Source organism: Octopus sinensis, linkage group LG20, assembly GCF_006345805.1.
Source record: "Octopus sinensis linkage group LG20, ASM634580v1, whole genome shotgun sequence".
Classification (NCBI taxonomy): domain Eukaryota; kingdom Metazoa; phylum Mollusca; class Cephalopoda; order Octopoda; family Octopodidae; genus Octopus; species Octopus sinensis.
In genome coordinates, this window is record NC_043016.1 from 21,276,825 (window position 1) to 21,291,450 (window position 14,626).

Below are 14,626 nucleotides of genomic sequence, written 5' to 3' on the forward strand. Positions count from 1 at the left end.
GGAGGTATATGTGCGTCCGTGGATATGTATGTATGTGTATGTATGTGTGCGTGTATATAGAAATAAAAAATAAAAAAAACAAAAAATTATAAAAACAAAATATAAAAATTACGGTTGAAAGGAGATAAGGAAGTTAATGCAATATAAATGGCGCAATTACAAGTAAAAATGAAAAATGAGAAAAGAAATTAAGTTGCTTGTTACGGGAGGTGTAGCGGCAGTCACTAGGAGGGGGGGAGTTGTTTAGTCTGTGGGGGATAATTATCTGTAAATTAAAGATATAGCGCTGTTCCAGGTGGAGTCTTGAGTGTGTGGATCCGTGGTGTAGAGCAAGGCCAAAGACGGAGATGTTAGAGGGAGAATGGTTGGCCAAGCGGAAGTGACAGGCGACAGGAGTGTTCGAATGTAGCTGAACATCTATTAGGTGTTCAGTGAACCGGTCTGCCAGTCGGTGGCCCATCTGACCTACATATAGTTTCCCACAGAGGTTGCATTTAATGCAGTATATGAGGCTAGAAGTACACACATACATATATATATAAACATACATATACACAAATATATATATATATATATATATATATAATATATACATACACACATATACATAAGAAATATTCTTTCTAAGTCTCTCTAAAGGAGACTACGGCAGCAGTACTGGATATTAATAGTTATCGCCAAGCTAATATGGTAGTCCAGAAATATAGAGCAAATGCTGCCATTGATTAGCTCCAAGAGGCCATCGCCTCTAGCTAGCTATGTGACACAAACCTGTGTCCATTATAATCTTCAAACAGGGGAGGTCATCCACTTCCCCTTGCTGGTCAGGCATCTGCAGACTAGTTTCAGGGTATTTGCCCTTTATCAATGCAGAGCAGCCAAACGCAGCAGGCATCGCTACTGACCGTTTGTTCGAAGGATTATTTATCTAAATTCAGTGGAATACATCCACTGGTTTTCAAAAACAGAAATATTATTTCTAAGTCTCTCTAAAGGAGACTACGGCAGCAGTACTGGATATTAATAGCTATCACCAAGGTAATATGGCAGTCCAGAAATATAGGTCAATGTTGTCAAATCTTTCCATCCTGCCTTCCACTTCTCCTGCACTATTTCCGACACCTCAGTTGCCTTTCTCAACATTTTGGTCAGCATTCATCACTCCACTCTCACCACCTCCATCCACTACAAACACACAGATTCACACTCATACTTCAACTTCTCCCCCTCCCACCCTAAACACAGCAAGCTCCCCATCCCCTATTCCCAATTTCTCTGGCTATGCAGGCTCTGCAGTGACGACCATGACTGAGACTCAATCTCAACTCATGGCTTGCTACTTCATCCTACGTGGATATCCCCTTCATCCTACATAGATATCTAAACACCTGTCTGTGTTTGGATTGTCCTTGCACAGGGACTATCTGGACTCCCATCTTCACTATGAGCAAGGATTAATCTTCTCCCTTCACATCACATGGGCTCAACTATCCTCCTCTCTTCATCTAACCTTCCTCCTCTACACCTTTCTCCCACCCACCTCTCCTGCTGACACCTGCTTCCTCTCTTCACTCCTACCCACCTTCTCCCTGCCAACCTCTTCCTTCATTGTCACCCCCTCCCTTGTTACACCACTCCTACACATTCCAACCCAACCATCCCTATACATTCCATCCCACCCCACCCCTTTGATCCCACCCTCACTTCCCTCACTCCCACACACCCCACACACTAGCACCGACCACTTCCCAGCACCCACACCAGTGCACACACTAGCACTGAACACTTCCTAGCACCTACACCATTATCCACACACCTACACCTGCACACGTCAATGTCACCAGTCCCCTTCCACAGGCACATAACGCTCTCATATACACATGCATATGCACCTTCGTTTTGGGATCATCACTACTTTATTATCTCCCCTTCTTCCTAGCTCTCCTGTGTGACCCCTTTGTTCAGCATTCGCCATGATAGATTGTTAACCACTAAACCTTTTTCTATTTTCTCTACCTGTTTATTTTTTAATTCCTTTCTGTCGAAGAGCGTAGGCTCAAAATGTAAAAGACTTTCTCATGTCCTGAGCATTAAACTAATACATAGCAACCTTGGGCTGGCATGTGCCCTTTGTCCTTTGCTATCAATATGATGCAAAAATGGTTTGCTTTTATGCCATGACATCAAAGAACAGCAAGTTTCAAGACGACATCATTTGATGCTCATTCAGTTCGTGTGGTACTACTTGTCCAGCTTCTTTATGTTGCCAATTTGTTTCAGATGGTTCTATACAGTTGGAATCAAAACATTAAACCTTGCTGCTAACTTACACATTGTTTGAGATCTATCCGCTTCCACTACAGTTTCCAGCTCATCATTATCCACCTTGGTCTCGGGTCTACCGTGGGGTTTGACTGTCAAGAGTAAAGTCACCGGACTCGAACTTCTCAAACTATCAGTGTAAAGTGTGCTCATTCGCCACAACTTCACCAAACACCTCATTGATGTTTCAAGTTGTCTGAGATGCATTGGTTCCAAAGGAATTTTTTTTTACCTATCTATTGGTTCAGAAAAATTGATTTACAAGAGAAAACTCACAATATAATCAGACACTATGAATTGCATTTCGAAAAATGATGATGTAACTCTTCAATGTTGTAAAACAGAATTGTCACGATAAAACATTAGAGTGTGTAAGAAAATCAAACATTTCATTCTTAATGACCTGATATTTTCAATTTTCACATTTACAAATTTCTTCTTTGTCACATTACCATTTTCTTTTGACAACATCTTGTTTGCTCTTTTTTCTTTGTTCCAACATTTTGCCATCTTGGTTTTACAGTGTGTTTCCACATGTTCAATTTTTCCACAACGGAAACATTCCACTTTCATAAATGCATAGTTTTTTCTCGGGTGTAGACCTCCACATGCAAAACATGGGTTTGTTTCCTGACTTTTGTCCTGTTTGAAATGTATTTTAGTACACACTTGATTTCTATTCTGCCTGTTTCACACTTGTTTCATTTAGGAGCAATCTTTATGTTCAATTTTCTCAGTGTTGTACCTTAGATTTACTATTTTTTCACACTCTTCTGACACTTGTTGTAAGGTTACAGCTCGGTTTTGTTCCAGTTTAGAGAGAATTATTGTTCTTACTTCTGCATCTTTCTCTGCAGTTAGTCCATGAGTAAATATCTTGAATATGTCTGGCATTAACTCATCCAGTTTGAGCTTTACACATTCTCTGTTAACTCTACCAGCATATGTGATATACTCCTCCTCATTGTTCTTTTCTAGGTTCAAACATTTCCAGTATGTATTAAACAAGCTTTTCTCACTAAAAATCTTCCACAATATGTCTGTTGTATTTCTAAAGTTTATGTCAGAATGCTTTTTTCAAGAATATGTAATTGCTGTGATGCTCATGTTCACATGCTGCCAGTTTTCTTAGGATTAGACACATGTTTATATCACTGTCCCAATCTTTGCACTCTTTATTGAAGATCTCTTTGTATTTTTTATAGTACGCCTGGAAGGTAACTCATTCATCTGGTTTATACTTATATTCTATTATTGAGTTGGCAACATAATAAGGCAAGAACATCTTCTCAGCATTTTTAGACGACTTACTATTCCTTAATTGCAGCATTTTTTGCTATAACAGTAATTATTGTTGTTCTAGCAGTTGTTGTTGCTGCTGCTTTTGCAATTCGAGCAAAACAGCTAACAATTCTTCCATAATTTTACGATTTTGTATACTGTAAAAATTCACACAAAAAGCTTTTGTGGGTTTCATAACTCCTTACGAGTTCGTTTAATCTTTGTGAATTTGTTAATTCCTCATTGCCACACTTGCAATTCAATGCTGGGCTGCTATAACAACCACTCCAGTATAGCAGTATAGTTAGTTAGACAAGTAAAGACAATACTATCAATGACTGACTTTGCTGACTTCAACAACTCGACTGCCTATGTCATAGTATTTCTAACGACTAACAAGTACCACTCATGTGGGAAGGGGTGTTCAATTATTATTATCCTTATAACAGTATATCAAATCTCTTCCCTACAGCATCCCACTGCATTCCCCTCTCTTCCATCTCTCACCTTTTGCAACCTTGCAAACTTATCTTGTCCACTCTCCACCTCATCATATCTTCACCATCTCACCCACCTATCTCTCTCTCTCTCTCTCTCTGTCCCCAACTGAAGAAGCCATGTATCTCTCTCTGCTAGACACCTATTTCTGTCCTTTATTTCATAACTGGCACTAAGCCACCTCCCTCAAGAGAAGACCTTCAGTTGAGAAGGCTTGTCTTGCAAGTTACTTGGTGACCTCACTGCTGCTGCTGCTGCTGCTGCTGCTGGTGCCATGTAAAAAGCACCCAGTACATTTTGTAAAGAGGGTGGCATTAGAAAGAGCATCCAGTCATAGAAACCATGCCAAAGCAGATAGCAAAGCTTGGCACAATCTTCTGACTTGCCAATTCCTGTCAAACTGTCTAACCAACACCAGCACAGGGGAAGGATGATGATGATGATGATGATGATGATGATGATGATGTTCCACTGGAAATAAGAATTAAAACTAAGCAAATTCTTTCTGAGTAAGGCTCTGATCAAAAGAAGAGATATGTCAATACAAAAAAATTTTTTTATGACATTATTTTTACTGAATTTTTTCTGTTCAGTTTTCTTTTCTGTTTGCATGAACATATATCATGACTTGCTCATTGCAAAGGAACAGTCCCAATTAGGTATTAATTGTACAATTAGGTATTAATTGCCTAATTTCTTACCCTGACACTAAGGTCAATCACACTGATGTATACCACATACTTACACATTTATAAATTTCTACCTGATTAATTTATTTTGCAAGTAACATAAAAGAAAACACTTTACAAGGCATGAAAGAGAGAGGGTGAGAGAGGAAAGAGAAAGTTAGGGAGAAAAAGAGAAAGAAACAAAGAGAGAGAAAAGGGAGGAAATAAAGAAAAAGATATACTTACAAGAAATGCTTCAAATTTTTGACTGAATTCAAGCTCTGAAAGACTATCTGGTGGACTCTCAATCCCATTGTGTTCATCTTCTTTACTTGGATGAGGACTAACATTACGCCGAAATATTGAATCAAGCTGAAATTTAAAGAAGTTTTAAAATGAAAAATCTTAATTTATTACAATGTATGAGTTTTTTTTCCTTCTTTTTGCTCTACATACAAAGCAAGCTCATTTGAAAAAAAAAACTATTTTAAAATAATCATTTCTTCCTTTGACACAAGGTCAGCAATTTTAAGAGGTGGGGAAACTGTGCTCAACTAATACTTATTTTATTAAACTCAAAGGATGAAAAGCATAGCTGACCTTGGTAGAATTTGAACTCAAAATGTAAAGACAGATGAAATACTACTGAAAGAAAAGAAAACTAAGATTTAAATTATAAATGTTTTCAAACTCTGTCATGTACCTTACTTCATTCTTTTAACTCAATTCTATGTTCACTTTATATTTACATATATTTCAAAATGTAAGCATTTCACAATTCAATAATAATTTATTCACCACAGAAATGATAGAAAGAATTCAAGATTTCATGCATTCAGATATCAAATTTGATGAATAATAATATTGGTGGTTACAGATTTTGAACAAGTCAATAAATAGTTCACATTATCATCTGTACAACCCTTTAGCATTTAGATTACTTTATCAAATGCAATGTTTGTTCATTCACATTGTTTCAAATTAATCGTACATTAGCTTGTAACTTTGAGGTTTCAAAGATGTGATTGTTTATTTTTAAAATGGTAGTGTAGATGTGAGAGGCCAGATGTGATCAGTTTGAACATAGTATAGGTAGAACATAAGGACTGGATATGACCAGTTTAAATACTCAAGGAATAAATCAGATGAAACAAATACCACAAAGTATTTTTAGTTGAAACACTGGATCTTCTGTTGTCTCAGTTTTATGTCTTTTGCCAACACACACAAATATATATATAAACATAACAGATTTCCTCATAAGGAATTAATCAATTTGCAGCCATGCAAGAATATACAGAGCTATATTTAAAATGCTAAGATAGGTAGTGTAGCAATATTGTTTTCTTCATTGCTATCTTCACTGTTTGAGAAAAATAGTAAAAATGATCTCGTTTGAGATTACAAACATCTTTGGCTAGTTTAACCTTGTTGTGTCCACTGATCCGATTGGTTAGCATCTAAGCGCGGTCTGTCTCTCTACTTATTTCACGCCAGTGTGTAAACTGACCAATCACGGCTTTCGAATAGGACTTTTCATTTGAGCCATCTTAACTCTTTAAATAGGCTGATCATATCACGATTCAGCGTCTTTCGGCTTAAGACCTTTTCAGGTCTTGGTCGGAGACCACACAGAGCTTACTCAACCATGTTCCAGTTCGAAAGGCAGACGACAGCCAAGCCAACCATAATATGAAGACGCTATTGTAAACCAGCAACAGACATAACGTCATAACCAACATCGTCTCCATCTATGAAGATTTCAACTTGTACACAAGATAAATACAGATTCAACTCATGCTGTTAGTGTAAAAATCTCACCATGGAAAAACAGTTGCAGTATATATATATCTGAAAGAATATCTATATCAAGAGAAAATATGCACAACAAGTGACTCAACTAATCTCAGCTCTGAGACTCAAATCTTGTATAGAACTCATTATCGTGTACTACATGAACTGGTAAAATAACTCTAAAATAACTTCATTTTAACTCAAAATGTTGAGACTTCTCTCATGCTCTGTTGTATTTACATACACCTTATTTCTGTACTTCTGTCGCACACATGAACACACATACACAAATATTATAAGCATGCATTCATGACACAACACTACGCTAATAATAACAAATCACTTTGTACACTGTGAATAAAATCTATCTTCTCTTTATAAAAGTAGAACAGTTTTTGGAGTCCTTATTTCATATACTTTGGCACTGTTTATAAACATGTATTATGGCTTATATAATATTATATAATATTATGTTATGTATGTTATGTTGGGATGCGGCCGGGCGTTGTACAAGAGGAGAAATATGTCACCGAAACTCCACACTAACAGTAGTATTTAAAAAACTATTTAGTATCCAGTCTTAGAAAAATTTTGTGTTAAAACTGAACAATGAATGGTTACATGAAAATCCAGAAAACATTAGAATTTGCTTTACCAATGTATCTTGCTATATGATCAAGAAATAGATCATCCTCAATTCAATCATGTTCCTTCCTCACCTCATGAGCAGAGAGAACATATATAGAGTGGCCACAATTAATATACCATAAAAATCCATGTAAACTGCGCACCTTTGTAATTTACGCAGGTGATTTTTGGGATAAAATTGTTTAAAAAAAAGCTTCTACTCATGTAAAATTCGCACCCAAAAGTTTTCAGAATTGTCGATATAGTCAGGGGGAAAGGTTTTCAATTTAGTTGTATTTGGTATAATTTCACTTACTTATGGTTAGATTTTTATTAAATTTTCATTAAATAAAAATAATTTCTGTTTAACAGGTATCACATTGAAAGCTATTAAATTATGAAGTGTTTGTGTTGTTTATAATAAACTTTATCTTACACTTCTTGCCCACAAGAGATTATGTCCAATCTTTAGCATACTTCTGAATGTCTTCTCGAATCACAACCACAGGAAGAGTTGTTGATAATTCTCATTAACAAAAACAAAGCTGATAAATATGCACAAGTGTTGCAAAATAAGTTTAATTTACCAATAAACACCAGCTTGGATAACACTTTACTCAACCGACAGTAGTTAACCATTTAATGGTTTTAGTTAATTTATACAGAAAAAGTAAGCATTATACTGTCCAGCATAAATAAAAGTCAACTTCATTATATTTTTTCTGTAAAAACCTATTCTGACATTATATGAGTCAACTTCCAATACAAATGTTTGTACATTTGTTTGTCCTTTTCCAACAAAAAAAAATTCTAAAAAAATCTGGAAATGATCTACTCATGTAATTTACACACCTACCAAAGTTTATTTTTGTTTTTGTGAAAAAGAGTGCATAAATTACGTGGGTTTTTTACAGTATGCACATTCAGTAGATAAAAATCACACAAACCAAAAACATGAGATACATTTCAATAAGATAGATTTTTAACAAATAATTTCAACATTCACACCAATTTTGTTTTACCACTCTTATAAAGTTAATGGAAGGACTGCAAAATATAGATTATCTTTGACAATATAGATTATCTTTAACTTTGGTACGATCATTATGATGCTGTTTTGGTATAACTTAGATGAGATAATCAGTATATATTTTTCCGCTTTACAATCATCATCATCATCGTTTAACGTCTGCTTTCCATGCTTGCATGGGTTGGACGGTTTGACTGAAGGCTGGCAAACCAGATGGCTGCACCAGGCTCCAGTCTTGATCTGGCAGAGTTTCTACAGCTGGATGCCCTTCCTAACGCCAACCACTCCGAGAGTGTAGTGGGTGCTTTTACGTGCCACCGGCACGGGGGCCAGTCAGGCGGTACTGGCAACGACCACGCTCGAATCTTTTTACACATGCCAATGGCACAGGTGCCAGTAAGGCGATGCTGGCAACGATCACGCTCGGATGGTGCTCTTGGCACTCTACTAGCATGGGGCACAAGTGTTAGTAAGGCAACGCTGGTAACGATCACACTCGAATGGTTCCTTTTATGTGCCACTGGCATGGAAGCCGATTAGCTGCTCTGTCAATGATGACGCTTGTAAATTAATAAAAATATTTGATTTTAACATAACAAATTTATGTCCATTTCATAATATCCTACTGCTAGAAGCCTTGCCTGGAAAGTAGCAATCAAGGTAATTCTTTACCTTGATTACTTGTACTTGTAACTTGCAGCCTCACAAAGTTCATGGCCAAATCCCTCAAAGCTAATGCAGATGGCTTTCAAAGTACGTTTTATGGAGGAAATTAACAATGTGTAACTTTATGATGGCCTCACCCAGATGCCCACTAGCAAAATCATCATCCAAGTACTAACCCATGAGAGATGAATCATGAGTATCCTTTCAAAACCGTGGCAATATTGTTATGATTGTTGAAGAACTTCAGACATTGATGATGAAGTAGAATATGTGACATATCTGGAACAAGTGCAAATTGCAGTAGATAAGTGCTGCTAGTGAGGTACTGATTATTATTATTATTATTATTATTATTAGTTCTTTTTTTATCACAGATTTTGTTGGATCTCCAGGGGGTCTTGCATGCATAAGCGGGCTTGCTGCTTACAGCACCAGGCTTTCTGTTCTTTTTAGCTATCTAATACTTTCCTGATTATTCTGGTCATGCCAGGGAGGTAAACCGTTTGTAACAGTTCTACTGGGCACTCTATTCCAATTTCCTTTATATTCCTCTTGATGCCTTCTGACACAGTAGCCAAGAACCCAACAATAATTGGCACTATCTTCATTTTCCATAGCTGGGCTATTTCATACTTAAGGCAATTGTATTTACCGCATGCAGTTCTCTGGATATGATCAGAAAGATAGGGTTCGAGTATACAAGGGAGCTAGAAAGACATTAGACAACATTATACGTAATGATATCAGTGGTACCTGCCCTAGATATAGAAACAAAGACTGGAATAGGATACAAAGAACTTGTGACAAAGCAAACAGGGCGAACACATGGTATAAAACTGACAAATATCAAGGAGTGATGTTTGTAGAGACCACAGCCCATGGAGAAAAGCTCTGAAGGAGACCAAACTTAAAATTAAAATTGTTGAAAAGCCAGGGAACTCAGTCAGATCACAACTATGTAGGACGTACCCCTTTGAGAATACCATATGCACCAATGATAACTGCATGGTATGTAGGATTAGCCCTGGCATTAACTGTAGAACTCGAAATGTGGTTTACGGCATAAGATGTATAGAGGGTGCTTGTAAAGACATAAACATGACGTACATAGGGGAGACATCTAGGAGCATTGCAGAACGGATAAATGAACATCTGAGACAATATGACAACAAAAAACAGTCCTCCATACTCTACCAACATGCCAAAGACCACCATGGAGGCAACTTGGGTCAACTTGACATCTGCATCTTATCCAAGCATCCAAAAGACACAACACTCAGACAAATACGGGAGTACGTCCTTATAAATGAAACCTCTCCAATACTAAATAGGAAATATACATAGTAAATACCATACCTCCATACCCACAATTTACATAGGTAGAGTAGAATATTTAGTGGACTGTTATGTAGAGAGATGTATGTATGTGTGTGGGTGTGAGTGGGTGTGTTTGCACATGTATTTTTTTTTTATGTAAGTATATGGATATGAAAATAAGCAGGTCAACATACAGACGGATAGGTACATAGTTTATAAGAACAGACAAGCACACATACGCAAATGATGGAGACTGAAACACATGACCATATACACACACACACACTACTCTGCACAGGGACACATATGGAAACATGGACCCACACATATAGAGATGCACATCCATACATACATCATCATCATCATCATTTAGCGTCCGCTTTCCATGCTAGCATGGGTTATGCATACACACACATATATACATACATACACATGCATACATGCATAAACACATACATACGTACATACATATGTACATGCATGCACACACTGACCCACACACATGCGCACAAACAAACAAAAAGGAACGCAGTGTAAATAACGCACAGAGTCAAAACTATTGAAAAGGTTGCAAGATGCAACAAAAATTTTAGGAAAATAAAAATAAGAAATAAGTGGAAATTTTACTGGTGAGTATGTTACGTTATAAGGCACAAAAAGAAAAATGACTCTCCCAAGACACAACAGAATATGCTTCAAAACACAAACTCATAGAAAGAATCTTGGAAACGAAATTCAAAAACAAAATATTAATATTATTATTATAATGAGTGAGAGAGCAATGCATGCCATCAAAGTGACAAGGAGGGGGGGGCAAATATACAAAGCCCAATATACCTATCATAACTACTCATCTGACAAGTGTACGCCAGCAACAGCAGCTGTCGCCACTGCCACCACCACCACCACCACCATCATGATGACCATCATCATGTTAATGAAAATAGTGACTTATCATATAGTGGATTTCTGTAGTTGATTTAACTGCATTTATATTTTTTAATGAAATTCTTCATACATGATGTTGAATTTAAGCTTCCTATTTATTTTCCCTGCTGTGTATGTCTTTTTAGCTTTATTGACCAAATAACTTTTATTATATGATTTCAACCAATCTTTATTACTTTCATGTCCTAAAATGTGTCCTAAAGCTTTATACCATTTTTCAATGATGGCATATAAGAATCTCTCTTTTTACTGCTCAACCCAGTTCAACATAGTTGTTTGCTAAAATACAAAAACAAATCCAGAAATTCTTCTAGGTTAAACATACTTGACGTTTATAAGTAGCATGCTCTCATGTATAAAATCTGTTTGTTAGAGATTATAAACTAAACTAGTCACACCTATAAATTTCTCATTTTCTAGTTTCCTCCAACATTTCTAGAGAAACCAGTTAAGCTGTAAATAAATAGCTTATTACATTTTCTTACCTATTATCCTTATATTATCGAAAACACATTTTTCACAAATGTTTCAACTGAGTTACACTCTAATAATAATATAAAAGAATGACAACTCAGGATTATAATTGGTAGTGAAGCAAAAAAAAAAATAGAATCCTACTAAAAAAAGTATTCTGAATACTGGCTTTCTTATACTAATTCACAGCACATTTCCACTCTACTTTCATTTTCTACACAAAAGTGAGAATTGAATGTATCAGAAAATAATGTTAAAAATTAAACCTGAAGAACATTGTGAACTTCAATTTTCGTAATGTATTCTATCTAAGAAAAGCATACATCTTTTATTGACAGGTAGATTAAGCCACAACAGAATTCACACTTTAATGACTGTACTTTGTAACTCATCTGATTATGTCAATTGTACCTGACAATAAATGTCATTTCATTGTAATTATAGCAAGATATATAAATAAGTCTAACAAATTATATGCATTTAAAAATGGTTAACTTCACTTAGCCCCACATTCTATCTACCAAATCGTTTCTCCTCTTACCTACATCCCTCTACTATCACAGTGTGTGTGTGTGAGTGTAAACACAGGTGAAATACAATTACACAAAATATCTCAGTATAACATATTATATTGTCATCTTGCTGTTTTATCAATATATATATATATATATATCTGTAAAATAATATGTGACAATTATTCAATAGCCAAGATAAAACTCAGAGTTTTATCTTGGCTATTGAATAATTGTCACATATTATTTTACAGATAAATTTCCTCTATTTACATAATATTGAGGTCTCTTTCTTTCTTTTGACCTTCATCACCTGATCCAGCAGTTTCATATCCCTATAGTTATTTCTATCTAAAGCATCACCTTTACCCTTGTGGCAGTTGACTCTGGTGCTCCTACGCCAGCATTTAGGTATGGCTCCATCACGAACAACCTGGCTAACAATATGGGTGACTGGACCATAGCCCATACCACCAGATGTTTTAAGCATCTCAGTAGTGATTCTGATGGGCCAGGAGCTTTTCCTGGCTTCATACCTTTAATTGCTTTATCTACATGGATAGTCTATGTGTGTGTGCATATATATATATATATATAATATATATATATATATATATATGCGAGTGTGTAAACGTGTATGTGTGTGTGTATATATATATATGTGTGTGTATATATATATATATATATGTATGTGTGTGTGTGTATATGTATGTACATATATATATGTGTGTGGGTGTATTTATATGTATGTATATATATATGTGTGTGTGTGTGTGTGTGTGTGTGTGTGTATATATATATATATATATATATATAGGGAGAATTCACAAAAAAAACAAAAGATGAAGACACGTGGTGTAGGCAACATACAGATGTATTAGTTTAACGCTCAGAAATTTAAAGTTTTGAGCCTACACTCTTCCACAGAAAGAAACAAGGAGAGAAAATAAAGAATGTGTAGAGGCTAGCGACCTATCATGGCAGATGCTGGACGGAAGAGTCACACAGGAGAGCTAGGAAGAAGAGGAGATAATAAAGTAGTGGCGATCCCCAAAAAAGTGCACGTGCATGTATATAAGAGAGTATGCGTGTGTGTGTGGAAGAGAGCTGGTGACATTCACGTGTGAATGTGTGTAGGTGTGAATATGTGGGGCTGGGAAATAGTCAGTGCACACACACGCACACACACACACACACATAAAATAGTGTGCATTTAACACAAGAGAAGCTGCCTTTAACAGGCAGCTTAACATGTATATATGTATGTATGTATATATTTATGTATATATTTATGTATATATATATATATATATATATATATATATATATATATATATACATATATAATATATATAGTTAATCCAGGCATGAAAACACAAAGAGAAACCACAACAACGCAAGGATGTGGAACAAGTATAGTGGTATTGGACGCTCAGGAAAGGAAAGAAAGAAGGAGGAATTAACGTTTCGAGCAGAGCACTTCGTCAGAAACATAGAAAAAGGGAAGGTCCAAGGAAGGGAAGACAGAGAAAGAAAATCACCAACGATACACATGCAGTCACATATTGAATATATATACATATATAAACATATATATATAAATAATAATAATAATAATCGTTTAGCGTCCGTTTTCCATGCTAGCATGGGTTATATATATATATATATAAACAACTTATAAATAAGGGCAAACGAAAAAATTTCAAATGCCAAATATGCCAAAATTGGACATATTGTCCATAACCATATAATTTTACACAATATGCACGCTACTCGAAAAAAGGTCGACAGAAATTTCTAAAAAATTCCATTATTACCATATTATATATATATACATAGGTATACATATACATATAAACACAGGTATACATATACATATATATATATATATATATATACATATATGACAGTACTTTCGTAGATAAAGCGCTATCTGAATTGACAGTACCTTGGTAGATAAAGCAATTAAGAGTATGAACACAGGGAAAGCTATCAGCCCATCAGGAATCACTGCAGAGATGCTCAAAATATCTGGCGGTGTTGGCTATAGCCTAGTCACCCATATAGTTAACCGGGTGAGACACTAAGGAGTCATACCCAATGACTGGTGTAGTAGCACCATAATCAACTGCTACAAAGGTAAAGATGATGATTTAGATACGCATAATTACAGAGGTATCAAGTTGTTCGATCAGGCAATGAAGGTCATGGAGAGGGTAATAGCCCAACTAATTAGAGAGAGAGTCAGTTTAGATGAGATGTAGTTTGGGTTCGTGCCAGGGAAAAGCACCACTGATGCAATATTTCTGGTAAGACAGCTGCAGGAAAAATACCTAGCCAAAGATAACCGTCTGTACCTGGCTTTCATTGACATGGAGACAGCCATTGAAAGGGTTCCCCGATCCCTTATCTGGTGGTCAATGAGGAAACTAGGGATAGATGAATGGTTAGTGAGAGCTGTGCAAGCCATGTACAGGGACACTGTCAAT

General features: G+C 36.0%; 1 protein-coding gene across 5 annotated transcripts in view; it reads right to left on the bottom strand.

The window, feature by feature from the left end:
- LOC115222594 (protein diaphanous homolog 2) overlaps nucleotides 1-14,626 on the bottom strand; it is a 143,274-nt gene that overhangs the window by 96,669 nt on the left and 31,979 nt on the right. For all 5 annotated transcript variants that reach the window (XM_029792888.2, XM_029792890.2, XM_029792887.2 and 2 more), the window contains exon 2: nucleotides 5,016-5,141. In XM_029792888.2, coding sequence (XP_029648748.1) covers nucleotides 5,016-5,141 — 126 coding nt within the window. The remainder of the gene's footprint in view (nucleotides 1-5,015; nucleotides 5,142-14,626) is intronic.